This window comes from Pseudopodoces humilis, chromosome 16 (assembly GCF_049639895.1).
Source record: "Pseudopodoces humilis isolate 2021_Gansu_Grassland_sample_001 chromosome 16, ASM4963989v1, whole genome shotgun sequence".
NCBI classification, from domain to species: domain Eukaryota; kingdom Metazoa; phylum Chordata; class Aves; order Passeriformes; family Paridae; genus Pseudopodoces; species Pseudopodoces humilis.
In genome coordinates this window covers 9,181,324-9,198,390 of record NC_142215.1, presented here as the reverse complement: position 1 = coordinate 9,198,390, position 17,067 = coordinate 9,181,324, and the positions used below count along the sequence as shown (strand labels likewise).

At 39.5% G+C, this 17,067-nt stretch overlaps 1 protein-coding gene across 8 annotated transcripts in view; it reads left to right on the top strand.

Moving 5' to 3' along the window:
* Nucleotides 1-17,067, top strand: part of ADAMTSL3 (ADAMTS like 3) — a 178,931-nt gene that overhangs the window by 116,705 nt on the left and 45,159 nt on the right. For 7 of the 8 annotated variants that reach the window (XM_088063221.1, XM_088063217.1, XM_088063220.1 and 4 more), the window contains 7 exons: nucleotides 2,872-3,029; nucleotides 4,011-4,122; nucleotides 6,770-6,908; nucleotides 8,460-8,510; nucleotides 12,574-12,778; nucleotides 13,624-13,771; nucleotides 14,413-14,497. In XM_088063221.1, the coding sequence (XP_087919347.1) occupies nucleotides 2,872-3,029; nucleotides 4,011-4,122; nucleotides 6,770-6,908; nucleotides 8,460-8,510; nucleotides 12,574-12,778; nucleotides 13,624-13,771; nucleotides 14,413-14,497 (898 nt within the window). Of the gene's footprint in view, nucleotides 1-2,335; nucleotides 2,423-2,871; nucleotides 3,030-4,010; nucleotides 4,123-6,769; nucleotides 6,909-8,459; nucleotides 8,511-12,573; nucleotides 12,779-13,623; nucleotides 13,772-14,412; nucleotides 14,498-17,067 lie in introns of those variants that run through there. The other variant, XM_088063224.1, reaches the window with a different exon arrangement.

Below are 17,067 nucleotides of genomic sequence, written 5' to 3'. Positions count from 1 at the left end.
GCATCAGGTGACAGCATTTAGCTGTGGTTTGTGCACTGCTCTGTCTTTGACATGCTCAGAGGAGCATGGTGTTGCTTGTTGATTGCAATTTGAAAAGAATGTTTTCTATTGTGCTACCTACAAATGAATCACAGCAAAGAAACAGCTTTTGGGCACCATACTTGCTCTTTATTGCACTGGGAGCAGGAGCTGTTTCCCTGGGAACTCTTCCATGCATCTCTCTACACAGGGAGGTACCTGCAGTGGGTTTCCTGTGCCACACTGCCCTGCTCCTTCCTGCCACCAAGGGAATGGGAGGCTTCAGCCATGGGGCTTCTGTCCTTAGCTGGGCAAGGCATTTGCCATTTCTGTCAAGGGAGAGGAAGTAACTAAGCATGGATAGTTACAGGTCTGGCACTGCTGATTGTCCTGTTGGGCACAGAAACAAGGGAGCACTCAAGAGAATTCCCTGTCCATGTGACCCTTCACAACCAGAGTCTCAAGGAATTGATTTAGCATGGGGAAGCTTACTCCTGAAGTCAAACTTCCCAGGTCTTTAGTATAACAGGACTCTGCAGAACAAATACATATTTGTTGAATTATTTTCTTAACCTTGTCGTGAAACCAGTTGATCATACCTTTGTTCTCAGTTACTTCTCTGAAATGTATAAATGAACAGTTTTTGAGGGAGGAATTTCTCCCCAGTAAGCATCATTGTGTTATGTATGTTAAATGCACCAAATCCTTGGTGTTGCTCTGTTTTAGAAGCTGTGATGACAAGCACTAGATACTGCTGAGCAGGAATGTATTGCATCAGAGGTTATCCTTTGTGCTGCAGAGTAGCTCCTCATCTCCCTGTGTGACACAGGAAAAATCTGAGCAGCTGTTCTGAGCTTCAGAGGTGTGACCTCCAGAGATACAGGCCATGGCTCCATAGCTGGACCTTGCAAATAAACACATGATTTTCATCCACATCTAGTGTATCTCTAATATAAATGTGTGCCAACTCTCAGGGAGTTACTGTCTCCTCAGTTGCTGAACAGTATTCTTGGTTTCTGCTTAGAAAAACATCAAAAGTATTTTTTATTAAGAAAATTAGCAAAAAGACTGTTCAGAAATGCAGCTGAGGTCACCAAATAAACATTTTCATCATCTTTTTGCACCAGCTGGATGCCTTGCCTTGTAATCTTAAATGCTAGTTTCAAAGGGGTCCTGTACTCCCCACAATCTTAATTTATTTTGAGTTGGAAGTACTTGAAATCTGACTTTACACTTATTTAAAAAAATAAGATGATAACAGGCACCATGCATTATTACTCACTTTTAAGCAGTGTTTGTGATCAAGCAGTAAGTTTGGTATCAAGGCTTGCAGAAGCTTAATCCAAGAATTCTGATTTCCATATATTGTAAAGGGATATTTTGTAATGCAGTCAGGAAAGGACACTTCCGTAAAAGTGACAAACAGAAATATGTAGTAATCATCTAAATACTTGTTTTTTTTCTGGGATTAGTTTCTATTTGTTCCTAATGGAAATGTGTTGGGCAGTGGGGCACATTGATTCCCAGAGGTTTATATTTTCTCTTTGACAAAGTAGATTTTATTTACCACTAGATTCATACCCTGTGATTAACATAAAGTCATTTCCTAGAAACAAATCCTTCCTGAAACTTCCTTCCAGCCATGTATGTGATCTTTGTTATACCTATGAGCACAGTGGAACCTAATGCTTATAAGCTTGGGATAATGGTGGTACCTTTTCAAGGAATTTAATTCATTCTATAATTTCTTTATTCTCTTTGTTGGGGTGCTCCAGAATGCATGTTTGTTTAAAAAATATGAAGGAAGAAAACAGTTAATGATGGATGGCAGCATTCAGAGCATGTTTTCAGTGCAGGTAAAACCAGATGCTTTTAGCCTAAATGGTCTAGCCTGACTTAGGTAACTTTGTTTAAAGTACCAAAAAAGGCAAGGTAGTGGGAGAAAGAGGGTATTTATAGCTCATCAAAAGATTCCTTTTAGCTTGGCCTGAGCTCATCTGAGATTCATGCTTTTCTCATGCAGTGCTCTGGTAGATTGTAACCAGACCAGTGTATTTCAAGTCATGCATCTTGCTGTGCCTCTGTGCTGTATTACACAGAGCCCAACATTCTACCTTCGTTATGAATATCTTCCTTTAGCTTTGTCCACTTACAGTTCAGTCAGTTTGCTGGAAGTGATTTAACCTTAAAATGCTTCATCTGTCTTCTGGAGGCTGTGGGCTGTTAGTTTAATCTGTTTCCAAGGGATTGAGAACAGCTCAGAAAGGGTTTTCATCACCACCTGTTCTGGGAAAGGGCCATCCCTCCCCCCGGCCGTGCTGCAGCTGCCCACCTCCTGGCCCTGCTTTTTCCTCACATGGGAAATACCCAGAGCCAAGTTAATGATCTTGGTACAGTGATACAGGTACTGAGGGGAGTGTCAGGTGGGTTTGGCACCGTTCAGACTTCTCTGGAGACTGATTGCTCAGATTGCTTGGCTTTTGAGTTGCATGGAAGTATGAGGTATTTTTCTCTGTATTGACTCTATCAGTTTTGAGTTTCTTTCAGCTTTTCCTGCTCAAGCTATTGCTTATATCAAGTGTTACAGAGCACTTGGAGCAGGAAAAACTGTCTCAGAAGTGCTTATGGCATGAAAGAATAGTGTGTTCAGACAGATATTCCTGTGTTGACTTGTCTTGCAATTATCTATCAGCCTATAATCTGAAGCTGTTAGTATTCTCACAGATCCTCTGGGTGTGTTTTTTCTGCATATTTGCAGCTGGTACTTGCAAGGCAAAGTTGTAAACATTACTTAATGACTTTCTTGAAAATAAAAACCTGTTTAAGTTTACTAATTGCATGTTTCTTCTTTAGTTATAGAGTCAAAAACACTACAAGGAGAAAAGGGAGAGCACAGTTTCAATGCTCCTGGAACATTTGTCATTGAAAATACAACTGTTGAATTTCAGAAGAGTACAGACAGGGAAATCATAAAGACCATGGGGCCTCTTGGAGCAGATTTCATTATCAAGGTGGGGTGTGTGAATGTACAAATCTACAAAGTTATTGCAAATAGGTGCAACACTGTGGTGGCTGTCCATCAGTTTGTAACAATACAAAAATCTTTTGGCTAGCAAGTAAGAAATCCTAATTGCAGCCCAGAGATCATTTATGCTAAGCAAATCCCATCAAATTGTTATGCAATTAATGTCTTTCCTGTGTGGAAAGTACCACAGGATCTTTAATGGTAAAAATGGGCAGGATTTTTGTTTTACATACTGCTGGGAGAATAACAGTGTGACCCTGTGCAGTGGATTGAGCTAATCCAATTGCAGGCTGCCACCTACTGAACCTGAGCACTGCTTCCAGCAGCACCCTACCATCTCCCTCAGTCATTTCCAATCCAGTCACTGACCATTTCTAGCTCTTCTAAATTTCTTTTCTGTCCAGAACACACACCAGTGGCTTGCATCACACATTGAGATATTTATAAGTAGAAACATGTCAATATTTGACTGCCAAAGGAAGACACTAATACAGTTTGTCATTGGAAGTGACAGAAGTTTCAGTATTATCAGACCACCTGTCTTTACCTGTCACACTGTAGAAATAGAATTTCAGTAATTTTCCTTTTGCATCTCCAGTATCATGTCCAGCTAGACATGCCTGACTATGAGTCAGTGTGCTTGGCTCACTTACAGACTTCTTTCTGCAGCAAATTTTAAATGTTTTGCTAACAAAGAGATAAACCAGAAGAATACAGTTGAGAACTTTGCTATTTGAGGATAGATAATCAAATGGTCACATTAATGCCTTGAATAATTTGAAAAACAAAGCAACATTCAAGTGTTTGACTATTGGGAACGTCAATTTAATGGCTACTCCAGATTTTCTATAGGTTTTATGTCTGTTATCATCTTACTCTGTACTGCTATTATGTATGAACTCTGTTTTGAAATGGCATGAGCAGTTGAGAATAGTGTACACATGTGTTGTAATGGAAATTTCTTCAGACCAGGTACTCTGGATCAAAAGAGAGTGTGGTTCAGTTCTTCTTCTATCAACCCATCAGTCATCAGTGGAGACAAACAGAGTTCTTCCCCTGCACAGTGACGTGTGGAGGAGGTAAGTAACGTCAATTCTTCAGGAGTGATAACAGTTCAAGATTAAAATGAGCTGGTTTACAGCCTTTGTTCTGCATTTTTAGTGATTAGATGTTTGTGTTTCTCTGCACATTGGTAATTCCTCAGCAAAATAAACGAAAGAGTAGCAGCTAAGCAGGCTGGTAAAGCTGGTATCAGCATTGGGGTTTTTACATGTTGTTACTGGAAGTCATGTTTTTCCATAACAGATTTTTGTTTAAGTAAGAACATTGGCTAAGAAGTAAAAATGGAAAATTGCAACTCATAGTGAATATTTGGGAAAATTAGGCAAATAAATATGATGAGATTTTAAAATAAGAAAAATCAAGAGATTAAGAAGCATTTATTTCCTCAGTAGTATGCATGAGGGAGAGTTTTTGAACATTTAGTTGAGAAATTAGTTATACCGAAAGCAGAATAAGTAAATTGAATTTAAAGAACATCTGCTAGCAGTGCCTTTGACTGTCTGATCTTAGACATTTAGTCCTGATGGTGGCTAGAGCAGCACATGTGGTACCGTAGCATCTAATCCTGGTTTAAGCACACAGCTTAGATGAAGTGTAGCTTCACTCTGTTACAACTCATCCAGCCCAGCCCACTGCTTGTCATGTCTGATTCTGCAAAAAAAGTGTGAGCTCATGGTAGGAGGAGTGTTTGACACTGCAGATAGCAGTTTCCCTTCAGCTAGCATTTCCCAGGTCACCTGGAAAACAGACCAGGATGTTGGTGATACTGATGTAGGGATTTTCTGGAGAGTGCAAATATGGTTTAAATAGTTACTTGGGACATGAATAAAGAGAGTGAGAGATGTTTAAAGTACAAGCAGAGTCTGGGGATCTTTTGAAGGACCATCCGTTTTGGCACTTGCACCTCCCTGTAATCTGAAATGCAGACAATATATGGGTATGATAGGCAGTCCCACAGGAAACTACTGTATCTTACGAGAGACTTGGCCTCATGAAGTGTGATTCTTGCTGGAGTTGTGAGTGGCAATGCATATCCTCTGATGATTCCATCACACTGTGTTTATAATTTTTTTTCCTTAACTTGTCTGACAAGGAAAGAAGTATAAAGCATCACAGTTACTTTTGAGGACTGCATGTAAACACTGGATAGCTCAAGGGACATATTTACCTTCAAAGATATTGGCTCAAATCCAGCCTTATTCAGACTGCTGTTATGGTTTGAAAATTATAGCTACATGTCAATCTTTTTGAAATCATCCAGGGTGTTCAAAGCCCTCCTTTGTGGCTGCTTGCCTATAATATAAAACTGGTACCTTTATCAGAGAGGCTTGGCAGTCCTCAGGGAGGACAGGAACTGAAGAAGAGGAAAAAGGAGCTGCTCAGCCATGACAGTAGTAGTGTTAAGAACAGCATGTTACTGAGCATGCAGGGAAGATGTATTGCAGCTGCCTGGCTTTAACCTGTTATCTGAAAGTGGATTTAGTGTCCAGATTGTCTGCTTGGCGTCTGATACTGGCAGTAAAAGAAAAAGTTCCTCACGACAGAGATTTGGAATTAGTGCATTGCCATTCCTCACTTGGATGCTGCTTCTATCTTTAATTCTGTAATCTCCATGTGTTGGAAGGGGCATCTCAGAAAGCACAGTCAAGCTTCAGTGAACAGGAGTGCTTAAAAATTGTTTCTCTTGTTTGCAAGTGACATTTCTTCTGGGTCCTTTCAGTACTCACAAGAACTGAAACATAGATGCTGTGAGCACTGGAACTGCTTAGTTCTTTCTTTATGGTTATCACTCTCATGCATGATGACACTTTGGATCAGCCAAGAGACACACAACTGAAGCCACTGATACATGATACTTAACATTTTCAGTAGGCACTGGGACTTGTGCTGTTAGTTAGTTGACTTGGTTTGATTTTAATTCTTGTGGTCTAAAACTTTTTTTCTTTGCACATACCAGAACATCCTCCTCCTCTCCTCAGTTTAAGTCCAAGTAAGCTTTTTTGAATGGTTCTTTTTTTCTTAGCCAAAAAATAACCTAGTGGTTTATAAAACTCAGATCCATTCTTGCAACCAGTCTCCACACATATTTTATTATTTTTTTTCACCAAGTAGTTAGTTCAAGTCTTCTTTAGTTGGCTCTTCAACTCGGAATGTTCTTGAACCTATTTCTTGGTTTTCTGCAGTTCTTTAGCAATGTTTTTGGACCTCATCTTCAATTCCTCTGGCTTTCTGTCTCAAGTATTTATTTCTTTTAGCATGAATGACTGTGTAATGTAGCTCTCCAACGTACTGGTAACTCCTCCTTGGAGGAGAGAAGTTATAAACTGTGGAACATGTACTACAACCATATGGCTTCATAGTTTTGCCTTGTGACAGGTGAGCTGGTGCAGTACAAGTATTCCTGCATCACAAGGCAATATGTGTGCCTTTATTCTTAGAATATTAGTAGAATAAAGAGCTGGAAGCTCATCTACTGTTAAGACAGGTTAATATAATTGCTGTGCTGAATTTCCTTAAATAAAGGTCTGCTTGTGCATTTTCTGCTCAGTGTTTCATTCTTTAAAAGCAAACCAAAAAACAGTAAGACAGAAAATTAATTCCATGGGGAGATAAGGCTGTTTTACTTTCTCTCCATTTCAAAAATTAACTTTGCTTCTGCACTAGGTTATCAGCTCAATTCAGCTGAATGTGTGGACATTCGTTTGAAGCGTGTTGTTCCTGACCACTACTGTCATTATCATCCAGAAAACAAGAAACCAAAGCCCAAGCTGAAAGAATGCAACATGGATCCCTGCCCTTCTAGGTCTGTATGGCAAATAAATCTGTGTATGACACAGGCAGTTAATAAGGAAGAAGGAACTGTATTTACTTAATTTCAATTCTTTTTGTCTTTAAGGTTACTTAATCTTGGTTGGTTATTGCATGTGTTAAAGGCTGATACCTCTGCCAGTAGATTTGTGGCACTTCAGTGTTGCAGAAGAGAAGATTTTGCTTATACAGAGATACTGTAAATATCAGTTTGTTCAAGGGCTAATTCTGCTTTGTCTGTTGCTGAGTAGTAGAGCACTAGTATGAGGATCTTGTGAGGTTGTGTGAGGAGGACAGAGGGTTTGCCTACTTCTGGATTTATTGATGCTGCCATCTCAACAGCCAGACAGAAGCTCCAGTCAGTGCAAGTTTTGCATATAGTTTAACTTGGTTTATTTATTTACCTACCATAAAAGTTTGATTTTTCAGTGGTACTGTATTGTTGGCAATTTAATAATTAAAGCTTGGGTCTATTTGTTTGGGTTTTTTAAAACTAGGCATTGAAAAAAAAAAAAAATTCAAAGTAAATATCCTTGTGGTACAAATGCCACAGGATATTGATGCCAAATTGTAAAGGCTATAGTACACATAAATTGTATTGAATTGCACTACGGTATTTCAAACTAACTTTTGGATTGTCTGGTGAGGTTTCCTGGCTGTGCTAAAGAATCTTAAAATAACATCACAGTATCAAGTCCCAGAACCTCACATTAATATGCCAGCTGGCTGAGCTAGAGTTATACGCAAGAAAAGGAAACACTCTCAATGGATTTCATTTCCTATAGCTAAACTGTCCATTTCCTTTCGTTCCTGTTGGACGTAATTGTTGATAGTGACCTCTAACAGTTATAGATGTGCAGACTTTCAAGAGTTTTTCCTGGAGAGCTGATCACTGTACGAAGTGGAAAGACTTCACTAATGCTTGATGGCAATGGGTGCCAAATGTTCCAAAGCTGAATGAGAAAATTAGGGGAAAAAAAAGGCGTAATTATATTTTATCTTGCAAATTTAGTTTATACAGCCAGGAAAAGGAAAGTACTACTGGATATAATACCATATTTCCTAGCACTGAAAGTAAGGCTTTATGCTTGCTCTGTGCTATGCAGTTCAAATAAACAGCTCTAGAAGGGACCTAAGCAGCGTTCAAGACCTATCTAGGATGAATCCTGTCATGCATTTATTTCACTGGCACTCGTGTCCCTCAGCAGTCTTTGTTACAGATACAAGTAAGTGAGTATTTTTTTGTTAATGAAGTCACACAGACCTAAAGGGTCACCGATAATAAATTTCTCTGCTGGAGGCTTGCTCATTTAATATTTTATGGTGGTATAAAATAGAGAAGCTGTATGGTGAATAGTTCTTTATCCATGCAGAAAAGGTAAGATTATACAAGTCATAAGGTTTGCCATAATGCTCATGTGTAATGAAGTAAGATTCCTGCATTTCACATTGGGAAATGCTTACTTCAAGCGTGATCACATAAATGTACTTGATGTACAGTCTTGGGTATGAGAAATAATGATGCAATATTTATTTTTTTTGACAGTGATGGATTTAAAGAAATCATGCCCTATGATCACTTCCAGCCACTTCCTCGGTATGTATAATCAGGGTAGCATATGTGTCAGCTTTAGCACATTTTCACTGCAAATACACCATTTCAGTACTAAGATAATGGAACATATTTGGATTTTTTTTTCTATACAGGAGGGTAAATTTACAACAGTCCTGTAAACATCTCTGAAGCTTGTGATTTATTTTAGTGTGCTCTGGATGATTAGCTTAACAGTCAGAGGTTAATATGCTCTTCTTGAAAATACCAATGTGAAGCCTTTAAAATAAACAGTTGTCCCCCTCAGCCTTCTCTGGCTGTAGTGCTGAGAAGAGCATCATCTTTAAATGGCATATGTGAATTCTTGTGTTGAAAGATTTTTCTTTTGACAGTGTATGAGATTTTATAGAACAGATCTTGCTATGTACAGGATTCTGGGAATTCTTTTTCTCTTGAGAGGTCTGATCCTTCTCTTTAGATCTACAGTCTTATTTATTGACATCAAAGATGACATGTCACTTTCAAGATACCAAATTGTTGGAATATATGTTTTCTTAAATTATATCATCAGAGAACAGTTTGTAACTTTTTTTTTCTTTTTACACCTTTATCAATTACAAGGATTTAAAATTTCTCAGAAACCCTTAGATGCCTTATAAAGAATGTTAGGATTAAACAGTATTGAGCCACATTTGCTTTTAATATAAAGAATTATAGTTGATGAGTTAGTTGCATGTTTATCTGAGTTGAACCTCTGCTTTATTATGTCATGTAATGAATAATGTGTATTTTTCTAAAGAAGTAAAGATATGAAGTAATAAGAATGAAATCATAGACTTGCACAGCTCAGTGGAGCTACTGATTACAGCTTATATAAATGTCATAGTTTATTTCTGTAGCAATTTTTCCTTGTGGATCTGCTGTCCTGTTCTTTGGCTTTCATGTATAGATGGGGATTTTTTTTTTCTCTACAGCTTTATCCTGTAGAGTTCTCTAATTATATTCTGTGTCTCTCCCTTTCCATTTCTTCTGCCAATGCTTTTGTACTTCAGATATCTCCTGGAACTCAGCTTAATGTATTTACAGGAGTATTTCATCTTCTGAACCACTTAGGGCTTGGAGACCACTAGGAAGAGAAATTTAATCCCCCTTTCTGTGCTTTACTGTGCTCAGCACGTTTGCATGACACTGTGGTCAGATAGATTATGTCTGTGATAAAGCTCTGGGCAGGTTCTCTTGTTTCAAACCCTAAGAACTGCAGACAGAGGCCCACCTCATTTCAGCACCTCGGTGTGTTCTGTCAGAAAGTATCATGGTCTTCCTGGGTGATGCTTCAGAGTAAGGAGTGTAAAACAGCAGGCAGCCAAGCAGGGCTCAGAGCTGGTGCCAGCAGGAAGGAGAGAGGAAATGGGCTCTGTTGTACTGGGAGGGCTCGTAAGGAAACACCAAAAAGATGTAGAAACACCTTTTCTTGCAGGAATTGCTGAAGGAAAACAGCAGCTGAAAGTTGGTTTACCTGTATCAGGAGATGACTCTGGTCCAGTGTGGATGCAAGCCTTGCTTCAGTGCTGCAGGACTTGTCTGTGCTGTTGCCTGGCAGGGAACTGGAATGCATTACCCTGTGCTGGCTCTGCTTTCTTTTCTTACCTGTTTCTTGTGTGCTGACCCAGGATTGTTCTTGCAAAGCAGATGGAAAACCAAAATACTGGATGTGTACTGGAGCAAAGCTGTACAGACTCCTTCACCTCTGCCAGCAGTCCCACATCACACCTCCTACATAACACGAGGGCCATGTGGAGGCTGCCCTGCAGTCCTGTGGTGTTCACCGCGCTCTCCCATTCGCACGAGGAAGCTGTGGGAAAGTCGTGGTGCACACCACAAGATCTTGAAAGAGTTCTCGTGTGGCTAGAGTTGTAAATGCCCCTCTGAAATATTTTTACAGATGGAGAATTCTTTTGAAATAAATAGAAAAATTTCCCAGGATGAAAATTTTCTTTTAAAGCTTTTGGAATGCCTCCATTTATTTCAGACTTGTTGGACTGCTGAGGATCCCTTGACAGCTGTGGGTTCTGGAAAGTATCTCCTTGACTGCTTGCCCAAGACCCCCCTTTTCCCCAGTAGCCATGGACCTCACTCCATCTTGAAAATGCTTGTGGGAGTATGGGATCTGGAGTGTGTTTGAAACTGATGAGATAAAGAAAAACAACTATAAAGCTTCATGCTATAAACACTTTCAAACCTTATGCTACATACAGCACAGTGAGCCTTTCATATATAAATCAACGAGCTGCTAATTCATTAGATAGTTAATTGCTCTTTAGTTCCTGATTTTTTTAAATAAAATTAGTTAACACTGGCCATTCATTAAAGTCAAAGAAGAGTATAGCTCTTGCTCTTCAAATGTGTTTTGTTATGATACTATGATATGATGATATCAGTATCTGAGCACACAGCTTTATTCAGAGTGCTTTTGAGTATAGACTCCATAGTTAATGTCCCATGGCTTGCTCTGTGTTTCATACTCATTCTTCTATTCAGCTTAAGCATAATTAATATGTTTTTGTGGGCAGCTTAATGAATTGCTTAAAATAGGAAGTGTCCTTAATTTACCTGCTGCATCATAAAAAGTAGATTGCTTAAATTTACCCTTGTAAATAGGCCTTTGCTTCATTGAGTCTGATATTATGACTTCCTTTATGATAGCCAAGTTAATTACGCTTGATTAATTTACTTTGGTGGGATATTGTAGTACTTGCTGAGGCCCTTGTTCAGAAGAGATATAACTACTTTGGTGATTCTTTCTGAGCCTCTGCAGGAATAGAGATAAGGTTTAACTAAGAAGACATTGATGAGCCTTAAGATGTACTGCAGGATTCAGTCATTTCTAAGGGCTTGGCTTTCATTCAGGAGGGTGATGGAAAGAAAGCAAGAAATAGGAGGCAAAGGGTGAGGAGATATTGTGTGTGGGTCACTGGAACCACAAAAAGACAAAAGCTTTGATAGAAGGTTGTTACCTCTAAATGTGACAGGAGCAGGACATTATTGAAATTAGGGTTTTTTGAGAGGTGATTGCTTAAATGTGCATTCATGCTAAAAGGTGAATGAAATTGAATTTGCACCCATGTTATTCTCACTTCAGATGATGCAACATTTTCCATATTTATTGTAGTTAGGTTTAAGATTGTAAATAGATGTGCATTTGGAGGATATTTCTTCCCAGCAGTTTATTATCTCTCTGTTGGAGGCTACTACCCTAGAGCTCTGCTGATTCACAGGCTTTTCTTAATCCTAAATTTTCCTTAATCTGTGCATTGCCCTGCTGTAGGAGCAATCAGCTGAGTTAGCCAAAGCAGCTGAGATGGATGAGCAGCTGCTTTTTGCTCCAAGCAAGCTGGAAAGTGTGAATACAAGGTCGTTCAATGGCATTTTAATGAGGGTGGAAAACTCTTGTAGAACTGCAGTCGTGGCCAGCCAAATGGTACCTGCCACAATTTAATTTCATCACAGTCCTTATAGGTGAAGTTAGTTTGGTATGAAATGGCTGGGTTGACCCAAATTATTAGAAAACCCATAAAAATTCCTTCAGGAGCATATTTTTAAGTGTAATCTGAGTGATGGGAGCAGTGATGAGCCTGTAAGTAATAACACCCTCAGTCAGGACAGCCAGATTTGTCTTTGTCTTTCAGACTTCACAGGATCTTAAATACAGGGGCTTCTTGGTCTCTGACAATGGTAATAAGTGTCTATGTGATCATGTAAATTAATGATCAAAAATATTCTGTTTAGGTGATTTAGACTATTTGAGAGTAAATTCATTCTAGTAATCAAACTCGGTATATTCACTGTTTCTAACTTATGTATGAGAATAAGAATTTCAATTATGTTTAGAAATATACTTACATTTGCAGTTCTGCTTCTGATTTTGCACATGAATTTAAGCCTTGAATAATGCAAGATAGGTCTGTAAGCCAGTGCTTTTGCATGTGGTTAGAATCCAGCAACCAAACTACCAGTGAGCTTTAACTGACACTAAGGTTGGACTCAATATTTTGCATTTTTAATAGAGGGTAGTGGAATAAGAAAGAGCTTTATGAGGTTTCTTTTCCAGGTGGGAACATAACCCGTGGACTGCGTGTTCGGTTTCCTGTGGAGGTGGTATTCAGAGGAGAAGTTTTGTGTGTGTGGAGGAGACCATTCACGGAGAGATACTGCAAGTGGAGGAATGGAAATGCATGTATGCCCCAAAGCCCAAAGTCATTCAGACCTGCAATCTGTTTGATTGTCCTAAATGGGTGGCAATGGAGTGGTCTCAAGTAAGTTAAGAAGTAATTTGGACCTTCAGTCTTTTTTTCTAAAGAAAGCCTCTGGTCTTGTCTTACCATGTATTTATTAGCACAAGACTGTTAGAAAAGTATAGCCCTGAAAGATAATCAATAGTACTGGGTTTAGTTTGCTCTAAGCAGTTGTGCCTGATAATCAAAACATTAATGTGTCTGTGTGGAGACAAATGCATGTAGAATTCTTTGTGCTGGTTAAATTCCTGCTTTGCATGGAAGAGAAGTTAGAGACAGAGGTCAGGCCCCTTTGCAGTCAGGTCATTTATGTCTCAGTTCTTGATAAATGTAGTATTTCACTGGCTGTAATAGTTAAAGGCATGTCTGTCTCAGGGTCTGGCAAGTCTGCAAGGGTGATTTTCCAGCATTCTTACCTTTCATTATAGTAACAATAGCATCAGCCAGCTTCTCCTGGCTGTAGTTATCCGATACAGTCAGATAGGTCAGCACTCCTGTAATTCCTTAGTTCATCTGGATGACATCAGTGACACAAGAGTGTAGAAAATGCAGCTCCCCTGACCTAGCCTTAACTGAAAATCACCGCAGTGAGACAGTGCATTCTCAGTGCATAGCCACTTCTGTTTCAGACTGCTGCCAATCAGATAAGCTTCACAGAACCCCAAGAAATCACTTGCATTCCCAACACTTAGACTTTTATTCTAGCATCAACCTTTTCCTTGCCCACCTAGCAATGCAGGGACAAAGTCGTACGTCTCTGTGGGAGAACTTTAGCGAACACCTCACTGTTGCCCGTGCCATCCTGTGAGCAGTGTGTGCAGGTGCAGTAGAGCAGCAGGGTGAGCTGGCTGTGCTGTCTCCTGCAGTGCACCGTGACCTGTGGCCGTGGGCTGCGCTACCGCGTCGTGCTGTGCATCGACCACCGCGGGCAGCACGTCGGGGGCTGCAATCCACAACTCAAACTGCACATAAAAGAGGAGTGCATCGTGCCAATACCGTGTTACAAGCCAAAAGGTAACTGGAATTTTGTCTGGGTCTGTTATTGTTTTACATTTTTGTTCAGAGTATTAAAAGCCCCTGGTAACCTTTTTCAGAAATGCCAGAAGCTGGAATTTACTAGGACTTTTTTCAGTTTTGGCAGAAACAAGCACTTTAATTATTGGTGCTAGGAAAAGTGCCCTGCTGATATTTTTTGCTGATAATGTGGCCAGACTGTCATGAGGTGAGTGTGCCAACTAAATCTATATAGTCTGGTCAAATTGGGAATACCAGAATAAATGACGTTAACACAGGGAGGAAGAGTGGATCAGTAACACGAAATGGGAATGAAACTCCATGTGACACTTGGGATGCTCTTGTTTACTTTCATTAAATGTGTCAGCATTCTCAGTGTGACTCAGCAGCTCATTAAGTTATATTCAAACTACTTTCCTTTTTCCTTCTCCAGTTCTGCATATTTAAAACAAAGAATGGAGCTCAAAGAGCATGATGAAGCTTTCTAGTAAATTTTATTTTATTATCCTGTACATCTACAAAAGCGTTTGATCAATAAACAATGTAAACTGTGAAGTTCTGAGGTGACTAATGCTAACATCTACATACTGCTTTGATTTTGGAGAAATTACTGAATGTTTTGGGTTTTTTTCCTCTACCAGAAAAAAGTCCTGTGGAAGCAAAATTGCCATGGTTTAAACAGGCCCATGGAATGGAAGAGACCATAACAGTCTCAGAAGAGCCAACGTAAGTACACTGCCTTTTACAGTGAAGAAACATTTCCAGTGTGTTTTGCAGATCTCTGCAATGATTGTTGCTGTGCAGTTTGCTTTGACAGTTGGCCCTCCATGGGTGATGAGTCCTGTGGTGAGCTGTTCCTGATTTTACATCTCAATAACTTTGCTTCTGGAGCTCCCGTTCTGGATGACAGAGCTACACTATTACAGTGCCCCTATATAATTCAGGAATTCAAAGGGGTCTTGATTTAGCCTAATTATGCCCTAATTAATGCATGTGGAGATGCTTCAGCAGAAATAAATTAAATAGCTTTAGTTTTATCCTGGTCATAGCTGTTACCTCAAGAATGTAGTGGTAGTATTAAAGCTGAAGAGGTGCTTTGTAGGGTTGCCAGGATTTCCTTGGGGGGTGAGACCAATGCATAAAGTGAGAAAAAGCTGCTGATCTCTGTGCTTAGCCGCATCTATGGGGGTAAGTTGTGCTATTTTACATGTGTATATGTGTGAAATAACATCTGGATTTTGTGAGTCCTCTTAAAAACTGATGAGGTTAAGCCTTGCAAGTCCCGGGGATGAAAGCTTAACTTAAATCCAGCTATACTTGTTCCTGACCCTTGTATGTTAGGGCACCCACACAATTCTTTATTTCCCCTGTGTACATTTCATACACACACACATACACACACATTTATATGTGTAATATATTCAATATATAGGCATTAAAGTATTTAAATTTCTAAAAAGTATTAACTTTGTATACAGTGAGATTTTCAACAGTATTTTATTGTGCTTTGCTGAATTCTGCACTCTTTTGTAGTAAAGTCAGCTTGAAATCATTTAGATGAGCTTAATGAAGTTGGGATTTATATTGCTCTGATAGTGGAGTGTACCTTATGCTTATTTTTCTTCTTCCATCAAGCTATTCCTGATTTTTGGCACCCATGCAGCAACAGGTGTGACCATGAGTAATAAAATCTTTACACCTGCAATGACTCACAGAAGAAACTTCTTGCCAAACAGGTGTTTATGTAGTTATGGTGACTGTAGTTTAAAATTTTATTGCTCTAGCCTCTCAAGTCAAGTGTCAACCTACTGTCAGTGGTTATTTCACTCTCTGAATAAGTGGCCCTGAATTCAGGCAGGGTAGTAGCAAAGATACAAAAACAAAGTGTGATTGTCAAAGGGGGATGATGCAATCAAATGTGTCTCTTAAGTGTCAGAATAGCAGAATGAAGGTATATGAGGTCACTTCTAGAGAGGATTCAGCATGAAGCTATAAAGAAAATTATCTCTAGTATTAAAAAATCCTGCTGTGGCAACCATGAGCTAATGCAGTTTCTGGGTTTTTAGGATCCTTCAGCATCAGTCTGACAGAACAGTCAGGGAGGACGGAATTGCTGGTTCAGGGGATATGCAGAATTTAACCCAGCTGAGCTGGAAACTTTGTCATGGGCTGCCTTGTGCCTTGTCCTGACAGCAACAGCAGTTATTCATTCCTCCCAGCTGTGACCCATATATTCCACTGTGGCCTTTTTCTTCTCCACTTGACTCTGGAGGCTTAGATGGTTTTCATCTTTGATTCATGAGCCTCATGCTGTCCTTAGACTTTCCTTCACAGTTTCCAGAAGCACCTTCACCTAAGTCTGAAAGGTTTCTCCAGCCACCTCTTGCTGATGACTCCCCTCTGTGCTGGGGGGCTGTGCCTCCACTCTCCTGGGACCCAGCTCTAACACTGTAGCCACATTCCCCATTAGTTTCATTTTACTGTCTTGTGCTGCCAACTGCTCTCTCTTTAGTCTTCTAAGGAAGGTGACAGGTAAGGAGAAATGACAAACAAGTGATGCCTGACTTCATTCCTTTTTGTAGATTGTCTGTTGGTCATGTGGATAATAATGGTTTGCAATCAGAGAATTTCTCCATCAGTGCTTTAAACCTCATGCCCAAACTGCTCTGGTCCCTTCCAGCTAGAGTCAGATTTTTTGGGTCAGGGATTAAGATTTAAAAAGAATCTGTGACAATAAATTGTTCCTTCTCCCAGAATAAATTATAACAAAATTTCCCTCTTGTTCAGATCTGATTGTTTTCTGTAATTTAGACATGGCACAGTGATAACTCATAGCCCACCCTTGCCTAGCAGGACACTTATGATTTCCTTGGTGAAATGCCATCACTTTTAATTTAAGTTATTCTGTTGTCATCCAAATTTAAACCACAATATGAAGTCTCAACTTCTAATCCATCCTTTTCTGACAACTTTCTCTTTATGTTTTTGTGTGATATTTTAGTTGATAATGAATAAGAGAATAAATGCAGCTGTGTTTTAGAGCCCAAAGTGATGCATATGCCAAAAGTAGCTTGTGGAAGATAAATAGTTCTGCCTCTGTGGTCTACCACGGCTGGTGTCCTGAATTTACATAGAGGGGCAATGTTCAAAAGCTTCTTTTTTCATTATTATTAGCAAAATAAAAAATGACTGTCCTTAAAGTGAGGCCAAGAAAAATGTACATCTGACCTTTTTAGTTGTGGAAATGTGATGACAGTTGATACCAATCATTATTTTAAATGTTCTTCCCTTGAGCC